We start from the raw sequence: 12,523 nt of genomic DNA, 5'->3' as shown, positions 1-12,523 counted from the left end.
TCCTGCTTTAATATAAAATGTTGTCTGATTTGTTCGTTTTCATTACACTTTACCAGTATATGCTTTGTGGTAAGAGGAGTTGAACAATTTGTGCACTTTGGCTTATCATCTTGAGTGAGAAGGTATGTACGAGTCTTGTATGACCAATTCGCAGTTTGATCAGTAAGACTTCTTCCTTGCAGGACCCATGGCAATCCCGCCTACACTCTTCAAGTGTGGGTTTTATATCATATATTATTATTAGTGTTTTCGTTTCACTGACTTTGCCATTTTTTTAAATGTATATTTGTTGATTAAGGGTTTAATGTCTGTGTATGGGATCCTGTGACCATCAAGGTCCAACTTCAGTGCCTCCTTAGCCATAGCATCGGCCTTTTTATTGCCCCTGATTCCCATGTGGCTAGGGATCCAGATGAATATTGTTTTCTTTTGGTCGGTAATGAGATTTATTTTGTTTAGGAGTTTGATAATTATGGGGTTCTCTTGTTTACTATTTTTTATGGCTGTTAAAACGAATAAAGAGTCAGAGAATATAATGAATTTTTCTGAGTTTTCTTCAGCAATGATATCCAGTGCTAAATCTATGGATCTGGTTTCAGCACTAAATATAGAGGCTTCATTCGGAAGTCGTTTGCTAATTGTTGTAGGTAACTGCACATCCAACTCTATCATTATCCTTCGAGCCATCTGTGTATATGTGTGTATAGTTAGAGTAGCATAGCTTGAACTTTTCAAGTTCTTGAAATATGGCAGGATTTGTTTTTTATTTTTTATTTTCATTTAAGTTGAGCATTACATCTGGTTGTCTCATAGTCCATGGTGGGCTTTCAGATATTATAGAATGGTGGATATTTGTTATTGGAATTTGACATTCTTCTATGCTGGTTTCCATTTGAAGTCCGAAGGTTTTTATGGCTTTTTCTTTTCTGTTAAATAGGTTTCTATGGTTGGGGTCAAAGCTACATTGATAAGTAGGGTTTGTTGGGCAAGACTTTAGTTTCAAGTAGTATTGTAAACCAAGTTTTTCCCGTCTGAGCTTTAAGGGTGCTTTGTGGGCTTCTGCATATAGACTTTCTTTGGGGGATGTTCTATATGCTCCCAAGGTTAGTGTTAGTCCCTTATGGTGAATGGAGTCAAGGATATTTATGTCTTGCTGTCCCATAGATGAAGTAGCCATAACCCAGTTTTCAGCAGATTAGAGTCCTGTATAGTTTTAGGAGCGTTTGTTGGTTTGCTCCCCAGTCTGTGTTGAGACAACTCTTAATAATTGCAGTGCTTTGTGACATTTCTGCTTTAAATATCTCAGATGAGGAATAAAATTCAATTTTTTGTCAAAAATGATCTCTAGGTATTTATATTGATCAGTAATATCAATTTTTTGGCCATCAAGTTTGAAGGTTCGATCATTGTGCATTTTTTTAATATTACAGAAGTGCATGCACTTCGTTTTTGACTTGAAAAATTTAAGACCATTTTTTGTGACCCACCGGTTTATTTTGTTTAGGTTCAGCTGCAAAATTCGTTTTTTTTGTGTCAGGAATGTCTTTATGGACTTCCAGTTTCTTTTCCTGAACATTGCCGTGGTTTTTCTCTACTTGGGTGTTCGTCTTCATTTTTTCCTTTCTTCGATGGACCATCTTTTTGTCCCTTATTCTGTCCCTTTGGTTTGTCATTGGACCGTTGTGTAGATCTGCTTCGAGACCTTTGTTTAGGTTCATGTTCTGGGAAGGATTTTTCCATTGGGGATGTCACCTGGGAGGGTCCCTCATTTTGTTTGTGTTGCTTGCTCTATTTTCATTTTCTGTTTGGCCCAATCTGGCTCTTGGAGAAATCTTGGTCTTGTGTGATAGTTTGTGTCCAATTTCATCACAAAAGCTTTCAGTTCTTTTAATAGAGATCTTAGTTCTGTTATGATGGGTGGGAGTTCGTTGGTTTTTATTTCTGAAAGTTTGTTGATGATGGGGTCAAACTTTTGGCCTTGATGGGTGTTAGTTACAGTGTTTTTTTTTTTTTGTCATTTCCGAGTATGTTGGGATGGTGGATTTATACATTTTCCTGGCTTCTAGAAAAAAGATATTTTTGGTATATTTTATTTTAGTGATTTGTTTTTCATTTTGCCAGGTTTTGCACTCTCTTTAATTGGCTGAGTGTCCTTCCTTGCAATTGGTGCCGGTTGGTTTTTCTTTGCAGTCTTTTTCTTCATGATCTGTTCCGCTCTTACTACATCTTCCGCATACCGGGGTTAGGGTGCATCGATCTTTATGGTGACCAAACTTTTGACAATTGAAGCACTTGAGTGGTCCTGGTATGTATGTTTCCACCTTGACCATCGTGTACCCAATTTTTATTTCTGGTGAGAGTTTGGTTGAGTTAAAGGTTAATACATACGTGTTGGTGTGTATCATTTGGCCATTTCTTTTCATGATCATTCTCCTCACATCTGACACATTTTGCTTTGTTAGGTTGGTTTTAATTTCTTCTATGGTACACTGTGAGAGTTCTTCACACCTCACTACTCCTCTAGAGGTGTTCAGGAATTTGTGTGGGTAAATTTTTTTTTATTCCATCGAAAGTTGTCCAGTTTAGGAGTCTTTCGGATTGAGCTTCTTTATCCACTTGGACCAATAATGTGCCATTGGTTATTTTTTTTACTGAAACAGGTTTCAGGCTTTTCAGAGTATTTTCGATTTTAAATGATGAAATTTTGGTAAAGGATTCTTTATTAGTAGGTTCTATCACTATGTATTTAGGGTAGGTTAGACTAGGGTAATTTCCTTGTTTTTGTATCTGTTTTGCTTGTGGTTTTGACATCTGAGTCAGATGTCTGAGACATCAGAGCGAGTTCATTTTTTTTATTTTCTCCATATTATCATTATTTTTATTTTAGTTTGCTGACCCTGGGCTCCGCCACCCTCCACAGAGTTCAATTTTCATTGGGAATTTACGAAAGGGGAGTTCCCATTCGCCTTGGTTGAGACGGGGATACCTTAGCATATTCATATTTCGGGAAAGTTTCCTCGCAGCTACTTATCTTCTTTTTGTTCTGGAACAATTTTTATTTTAGTCCAAGACAAATCCGATGTGTATGGAGTAAGCTTTTAGTTCTCAAATATGAATGACCTTCAGTTACTGTTTTCCACCATATTTTGGGGTATAGTTGTTAGTGGGATTGGTATGGGAATATTAGTGGTTAATTGCAGGCTTGGTATGGGCTATATATGGTGGGGCTTGTCATGACCAGCCGATTGACCGGATTGGGCCCCTCCGACTACCAATCTAGCCCAGTATAAGGCCAAAGTGGAGTGTTGCACCCAATACCTTTATTTTCCCTACGTATCAGGTACTCAGTCACCAGGATCCTTTTCCCAGGTATCACGGGTCGCCACCCACGGCCAACAGGTGGCCTCATTGGGAGACTTTTACTCTCTGCAGTGGGGCAGTCGGCATATTCTAAAGCCTCACTGACAGGGTGAGGTTGGGAAGTAGGGGAGGGCTGTTATTTTTGTTTTTGCAGAACATAATTAAGTTTTACAAAAGAGAATAGAAAAACAAAAAGGAACATCAATGTAGGTGCATTTCGTCTCAGGAAGCCAATAGACAGCCTGATCTGGTAGTACCAAGAAAATATGGGAAGAAGTAATAAGGACTTGAGGTGAAGGTGAATAAATACCTGACCAGAGATAGGTTTGTTTCGAAGTCAACATCTAAAAGCTGTCCAACACGGATGTTAAACCAAATATGATGACGAGTTAAAATCTTTTTTTTTTAAATTGTTTAAACACCTTATCAGGATATTTTGTTTTTTTTTGTTTAACGGCATATCAACCCTTTGTGAGTTATTTAATGTCGAATCCAGTTATTTTGGGAATTATATTCGATGTTGTATTCAGTTATTTTATATGAGATTTTTATTCTTCAAGCTCCTTGTATTTTCAATCATTAGTTCGTAGCTTTTGATTTGGTTGTTTTATAGTGGATTTTGTCATTTTTGTTCTCTGTCTTGCAGAATATGATTGGGTTTTGCAATGAGAGGGGGAAAAGGGTTACAGTATTATTAAGTCCTGTATTATGAATGTAGTTATATTGTTGATAGTGTTTTATATTCAAATTGTCCTCATTCTTAAGGAAGGTTTCTTGGAGATAAATAACCAAAGGATTAAATATGGTTTGCAACAATAAAATTTCATTGTAATTTGCCTTCACGGCAATTCCATTGGATCTTCTTGTAATTCATGAGGATTTTTTTTTGGTTTGAGGAGTAACTTCAGTTTCCATGTCTTCTAATTCCGTAAATCTATTTGTAGTAGTAGTAGTGGCATCTGTTTGTGGTAATTTCTTTATATTATTTTGTTTTTTGGTAGATGTATTTTATGTTTGTTTTTCAAGTGTGTTTTTTTCACCGCGGATAAGACGTATTGGTGACCTGTGTGGTCTTTCTTTTAACTGATTTTGTTTTTCCTTAGTTTCGTCTTTTCCAGCATCTGCACGACATATTGGTGATTTTTGTGGTCTTTCTTTTGATCGACTTTGTTTTCTTGGATGTTCTGATTTTGGTTGAGAATTTGTTTTATTGATAACATTACTTGATGATTTAATGGGATGATTAATTTTTGATGAAATGTTTGTTTTGATTTCATTTATAAATTTGGGCCAGTCGTTTGGTCCCAATTGTAACAATTCGTTTATTAGTATTTCGTATTTGGAGTCTTGGTTAGTGATGTTGGATGAAATACAACTTGGTGACTTGAGAGTACGTCTTTTCCTTCATGTATCCATCTACTATTTTCCTGGCTTCGACACTACTTCCTTTTTTTTTTATTGACACTACTTCCTTTTCTTTCTTCCAGATTCTGCTTGCTCTAGTATAAGCAGGATGATTTTCTCCACAATTTGCACATTTGCAATCAAGATTGCAGTCATTGACAGTGTGATCTGGATTTCTCTGGCCACATCTGCCATACACTGCTCGTCCCCTACATGCATACTCATGGTGCCCAAACTTCTGGCATTTAAAGCACCGAAGTGGGTTTGATATAAAGGGTTCAACTTTTTCAACGTTGAACCCAATTTTGATTTCTTTTGGGATAGTGGGTCTATCGAACTGCATAATGTAAGTGTTCATATGTATAGTCTGATTCTCATTTTTTATTGTAATTCTTTTAACGTTTATTACTCCTTGGTTTTTAAGTTCTTTTGTTATCTCTTCAGTAGTGTACATTGAAAGGTCTTTCGATTTTACTACACCTTTGGATGTATTCAGATTCTTGTGTGGATAAGTTTTGATATTTATGTTGTGGAAAGTTTTCATTCCTAGGAGAAAAGTGGCATGGTTTTCTCTTTCCACTTCCACCAGTAGGGTTTTATTTTTTAAAGTTTTTATATTTTTGGGGGTAATATATGTCGATATAATTTTATGTATAATAAACGATGAGAAGTAAGTTATTTTGGTTTCTTCGATGGATTCCAATACAATAAATTTTGAGGATGTTTGATATAGTTCATTATCTGAACTATCCAAGTTGACGTGTTGGCGCTTGGAGTTTTTATACTTGGCCATATATATATATATATATATATATATAATTCTTAAATTCATTGTTTATGCTCCCCACCCACCTCGGAGTCCAATATTGGGGCATGTTAAGAGGGAAACCCATTCGCCTTGTTATGCCAGAACTACATAAACAGTATACATGTTCCAAATGGGAGCCATGAGCACCCATAATCCTTTAGTTACACAATCCAAGTCATTTGTGGTAACTTCCGGCACTATACATCCATGTCATGACTTTAATCATTTGGCACATTTGACCCTAGCCACTGCCTTCTAACACATGGAAAATAGGGAAAAATATTTATATAGTTTATAGTGGTACAGGGTAGGACTGTATTTGTTACGGTCTAGAGGAAATTGATAGAAAAGTAGATGTGTTAGGGCTTGATGTAACTAGCCGATTGATCGGATCGGGCCCCTCCGACCACCCATCTAGCCTTGTACAAGGCCAAAGTGGAGTGTTGCAACTGATATCTTTAATTTCCCTAGATATCAGTTGCTCAGCCACCAGGATCCTTTTCCGAGTCGCTACCCACGGCCAACAGGGGGGTCCTCTTTGAGAGGCTTTTACTCTCTGCAGGGGGACAGTGTGTATTCTAATGCCCCACCGACGGGGTTGGGAAGTAGGGAAGGAAAAAAAGGAAGGGGAAGGCGGCTGTTGTTTTTGTTTTTGCAGAATACAAGTTTTACAAAAGAGAATAGAAAACAAAAACAGAAGTTTAATGTAGGCGCATTTCGTCTCAGGAAGCCACTAGACAGCCTGATCTGTCACCAGTTATCAGGATATTCAATAAGCATTTTTTTCTATATAATAGATGAATAATCTGAGGATTCATGACCGCATCGCAACTACTCAATGCGTAAACAATTTTAGTTTTATTATTAATAATTTCAACTTTGATAATAAAAGACATACGAAAAGAAATAAAAAAGATCAATAAGCAGAAGTTCTTGTTTAATAAAATTTTTTTAATGAAACTATATATCTATAAAAGTGAAATTGTTTGTGTCTGTGTGTGTACATTTCTCTACCAAATTACTTTGTCAATTTTCAGTCTACAGACTCGAGATTTAACATAAGGGGTATTGAGATTTAGGAAAATCTTTTTAATCGGTTTTCAACCAGAAATTTGGCTGTCAAGGGGTCAAAGTTGAACGATTTGACCCTTGAAAACTATCAAACTTTTCCGCCAATTTTGGGTCTAAACACTTGAAATTTTAGATGTAGGTTCCTTGGACATGGATCAAACTTTTTAACTTTATTTGAGCCCAAAACAAATGTTATGGGGTCAAAATTAGGGTCACAGTTAAAAAAAATTGACCTCTCAGCCAATTTCTGGTCTAAACATTTGAAATTTTACATAAAGTATATTCACACATAGGGCAAGCATTTTAATCGGTTTTTGTAACTAGTTTTGTAAGTAGTGAGAAATGCCTTAAATAATTCAATTATTTTTCTAACAAAATTTCTTTAGTTTTCCCCACAAGAAATTTATTCTTTAAATTTCCTCCAACATATACAAACCTTGTAAATACTGAAAAGGTTAAAATCTCATTGACTTACCCATCTGAAGTCTTTTCCATCAAATTTACGTGCAGTAGTAAATAGTACAGTTCTTGCAGGCATGTTCAAACCCATGGCAAATGTTTCCGTGGCAAACAGAGCCTAAAAACATGAAAAGGATAGAATGAATAAAAAAATATGGTAGATAAAAAAAATTAACCTGGTAAACTATAGAATAGAAATATTTGAGAATGATCTTAACAGCATTAATTTTTTTCATGATGATTAGTGAAATACAAAGATTTTGATAAGTAATGTGCAGATGATTTCGAATTGAATATTTCATTTCTAGTTAATTCATTGGATTTGTAAATATTCGAGGTGGTTGGTTCATTTTCAAATTTGTTGAATTTTTTTTTGATGCATTCGAATTGTTAACTGTTGCGTCTTTTGAAGAAGATTCTTTTGCATCATATCTAATTTAATTATCATATCCAATATATATTTGAAAAAACATCCAGATTAAAACTAGGTAACTTCCCAATATGAGGAAAATGAAAACCTGATCCCAGCCAAAATAAAAAAAAAAAACAGGTGAATTCGAGGTCAAGTTAACCCTTGCCTAATAAACGCGCATCCACTGGCTATGATAAATGGGTGTGTAAATAACAAAGAATCTGATTGGCTGACTAGCAAAACTAGTACCACAGAAATATATAAAAAATATGAGGCAACATTGATTCCATGGAATGACCTGATAAATGCTCACGAAGATGAAATACAGAAAATTTTGTATAGCTTAATTGCCATATATATTCTCCAAACTTATCTTTAGTTGACCTTTGACAACTAAATATTTTCGTTCATTAGCCAAATAGAAAAGTTACTAGCCAAACCCACATGATTTTTAGAATATGACATCTTCGTTCTGTGACGAGTATGTACATCATAAATGATTTTTCTGGCTTTTTTTTTTTTTTTTTTAAATCAGTGTAATTCTAAATATACAACAAATTTTATGTTGATACTTGAAGATATAAATAAACATTCTTTCTTCAGATATTTTTTTAAACAGCCTTTGTTAAAAAAAAAAAAAGTATGTTTCTATTAATCTTTTATTGTTTAAATAACTTAACTTTGTTCATTTTATATAAATAAAAGAAAAAAGTTGAAAAGATATTTTTCATCCAGTAGTGAGCTTTGGAAGATTGTCGGTGAAAGAAATACAATTGCCAAAAGATAAGAGTTTCATTATTTCTAGTCGCCAATTTGAAAAATCACTTGCAAATGCAACTTTCACTTGCAATGTAGAACCCTGTATATACATATACACACACACACACATTATATATATATATATATATATATATATATATATATTTCTCAAATGCAATATTTCTATACCTGTCATTGGAAACTATACTCATCTAATCAGCATTAATAGAATTTAATTACTTCTCATTATAACTCCTGGTAGCCTAAGGGTTAAACACTTGCTCACAAAGTCAAGGATAACTTTGTGACTTGGTTTGAATCCCTCGGCTACCAATAATTATCACTTCCTATACTGATGAGAACATAAATTTGAAACATGTTTCTGTAGATTTAAAATTAATATTTCAAAATATCATATACACACTATCAATATATATATATATATATATTGATATATTAGTGATGGGACGATTCCAATATTTTTCTCGATTCCGATACAATTACTAATTCCGCTTCTTTATAAATTTCTAATTATTTAACTATAAGATTCTTATTTTCCCCGATTTTCGTAGAAACACATGTTAAATGTGTTAATGACATTTTCCTAAACATGAAAAAACACTTGTGGAGAGTGATCTATCGATTTTAGCTTTACTGGTATTTTAAAAATCAATCAATATTTATTATTTTATCATTATTTACCAGCAATGGAAGATTTTAGTTTAAACAAAATCAAATAAAAAAAGACAAAAGAATTGTTTTGGCATCGGAAAACAAGCATCAATTTTTCCAATTCTTGATTCCGATTAATTGTCCTAACACTAATAGAAAAGACTTAAAAGAAAAAAATTCAACACAAACTTAGACCAATCTCCTTATAAATTAAAAACGCAGGATTGAAATAAATTTATGAGATTGGTATAAGTTTGTGTTAGATTTTTTCTTTTAACCCTTATTTATTTTCTGTTCCACATTGAGCTCTCATACTTGAGATTTCCTAAGGCACGTATCTGATCCTTTTGGAGCAACACACTATGTATATTATATTAAAATGATGAGGAATAAAAGTTATATAGGACTTTATCAATTCATCAGATCAATAAAGATGGAAATGAGACGATAGTGGAAAATAGATTCTTATTGATTTCATGATTTAATAAAGTTCTATGTAACTTTTTTCCCTCATCTTCTTAATCTAATTTACAAATTGCTCCTCTTAACTAGGCAGAGCTTTTATTATCTTGATAGATTTGCTTTAATAAAGATAATATTCTTCTTTAGGTCTATTGTTTTATACACACACATATATATATATATATATATATATATATATATAGCTATTCAAACACGTCTGATTGAACAGAAGTTTTTTTGTTTTGGATATCTTTTCAATTCGCTGAGCGGTCTTTTTTATTTCAGCTGGCATGCTGTATATTATGGCACCCAAAAGTTGTTCAGGCATATTCTTCTCAAGTGCTTTCTATCAAAAAGATGCCAAAAAAAAATTGAAAAAAAAAGAATAACTGACATGTTCATCAGACGTGCTTGAATAATGACTTACTGCCAAAATATACAAATTTTTATATATATATATTCAAGCACATCTGATGAACATGGCAGTTATATATATATATATATATATATATATATATATATATATATATATATATATATATAAAAGTGAAAGTGTCTGTCTGTCTGTCTGTGTGTGTACATTTCTATACACAATAACTCTGTCAATTTTTAGTCTACAGACTCGAAATTTGATATACATAGTACTGAGATTTGGGGAAATCGATGTGATCGATTTTTGGCCAGAAATTTGGCGATTATGGGGTCAAAGTTCAACGATTTGACCTTTGAGAACTCTACCAAACTCTACACACTTGAAATTTTAGATATAGGTTCCTTGGACATGGATCTAACTTAATAACTTGATTTGGGCCAAAAACAAAACAAATTTTAAGGGGTCATAATAGGGGTCAAAGTTAAAATAAAATTGACCGCTTTTTTTTTTTTTTTTGCTCAACATACACCTCCAAATACCCGGGCAATGCTGGGCACACATGCTAGTATATATATATAAAGAATAGTTTAGGTTCAAAAAATAAACCATTCAAGATATTTCCAGGAGATCAAATAATACAAAATTTATTTTTTTTAACAAATCAGATCTTATAAATCTTCCAGGATATATTTACATACAGTAGATAAAAAAAAGCTCAATGATTAACAGGTTAAATTAAATGGAGCTTTCATTTTCTAATTCATTAATTATAATAAAATTTTACATAATTAAAATTTTATTATAGTTAAGCTGCAAAAATTAACACTTATTGTTTATCCACACGTGTTTATTTTTCAAAGCTGAAATATTTAAAATTTTAATTATGTCATCGTATATAAAAAAAAACTTAAAATTTCTTACAGTACTTTTATATGAAGTTAGTTTTTTCCCCCAGGTAATGCTCGGCATTCCTGTTGGTACTTTTCTTTTAATCATGTAATACTAACAAATAAGCAAAGCAGTATTCACTATCAATATCAAATTCACAAGCAGTCCCAGTTGTACGCATATCCCAACCAGATGAGATGATGTTGGATGTTTGCAGTTTTTGCTGGAAAGTGTCAACATTCTCTTACATACAGCACTTGGTATTCCAAAACAGTCACCCATCTAGTACTGACCAGATTCAATGTGATTATGCTATATACATTCATCCACATACAGTGCTGTTTTGCTGTATCACAGCTCATGTGCAGTTAGACCAGCAACTACCTCAAGCCAGGATTGAAACTTAACTGCCTATGTGACAGTCAGTGCTTCTTACTGTTACGCTATTTGACTGCTGCTAAGATGGGTATATATATATGCAAAGATGGGTATGCGAAATTACAATGTTTAAACATTATATATGTTTATTTTTTTTTTATTAACGTTTTATCTATTTGGTTATATATGTTTCGGCTGTTGGATCATGTTTATGATCCAACAACGTCGTCAGACCTTACAGAAAACCTGTAAGGTCTGACGAGGCTATTGGATTGTAAACATGGTCCAACATCTGAAAAGGTCTGACGAGGCTGTTGGATCGTGAACATGGTCCAATATCCGAAACATATGTAACCAAACAGATAAAACGGTAATAAAAAATAAAACACATATTTGCTCTGCAATAGTATTGAGCACTCTTAAGGTTTTTACTAATTACCAGTTTTACTATATATATATATATATATATATATATAAGTAATTACATCTAACAAAAATGTGATCTTTTTGAAGATAAAATAATCTAGAAAAATACTTACCTTAATTAAACCCTCAGCAAAGAGAATCTCAATTGTTTCTTTTAAAAGCGGTAAAAGTCCACCATGATGAATGCCAATGCCTTTCTTAAGCAATGGAAGGACATTTTCAACCTAAAAAACAAAAAAAAAGACAATTTATTCTACATAACATATCAGCATTATAAGAAAATTTAAGTAGCAAAATGAATTAATGCATTAAACATCAAAGAAAATGTAATCAAATCTAACAAACGTTTGTTTTCACCGACTAGCATGTTAATATCATAAAGGTTTCTAGGTCTAATGCATGCAAATTGTTGCATTAAAATAGATGTTCATTTTAAACTTTTAAAATAAGATCTTAATGAAATGAAGTTTTATGATTATTTTTAGCTCAAAAATAAAAAGCCAAAACAAAAGGTCAAATATCTTTTTGCATATTTTACTTTAATATTAGAATGGTCACTAGAAAAGTGGAAAATTCAAGGTTTTAAATTTTATTGTATCAGTATTATTTGTTTTTTCGATCTTGAAATTATTTGAAATTAAAATTATGGATGAAACAGCAAAAAACGTTCAGCGGTGTTAAATTTTTTTCAATGATTACAAAGTATCAATTTGATAAAGTTGTTGCAACTTTGAGACAAGAAGGTCCTGAAGCAACTACTACTCGCCAAAAAGGTAGATAATAAAACATGCATTTCTCGCTTTTATAAAAAAAAAATCATTTGACAAATTCAGATTTTCCAAGCAACCACTCTGTAATTTAACTTTCAGTTTAATATGAAGGAAATATCAGTAAGATACATTTTATACATAAACAGTATTGGATAATTCATGCACACAGAGAAATACTCTAAGCCTGGTATCATGGTAGTTATGCAAAGTTGCAAGCGAAGGAGAGATGAACTTAAAAACACTTTTCTTTTTATCTATATATTAATGCGCTAGCGTGTGTT

General features: G+C 32.9%; 1 protein-coding gene across 1 annotated transcript in view; it reads right to left on the bottom strand.

Moving 5' to 3' along the window:
* Positions 1 to 12,523, bottom strand: part of LOC145293284 (exosome RNA helicase MTR4-like) — a 68,838-nt gene that overhangs the window by 26,058 nt on the left and 30,257 nt on the right. The window contains exons 12-13 of the mRNA XM_080139886.1: positions 11,586 to 11,696; positions 7,119 to 7,220 (exon numbers count right to left, since the gene is read on the bottom strand). Coding sequence (XP_079996012.1) covers positions 7,119 to 7,220; positions 11,586 to 11,696 — 213 coding nt within the window. The remainder of the gene's footprint in view (positions 1 to 7,118; positions 7,221 to 11,585; positions 11,697 to 12,523) is intronic.

Source organism: Euprymna scolopes, chromosome 14, assembly GCF_053919585.1.
Source record: "Euprymna scolopes isolate OS-2025 chromosome 14, ASM5391958v1, whole genome shotgun sequence".
NCBI classification, from domain to species: Eukaryota; Metazoa; Mollusca; class Cephalopoda; order Sepiida; family Sepiolidae; genus Euprymna; species Euprymna scolopes.
This window is presented reverse-complemented; position numbering and strand designations above follow the sequence as displayed.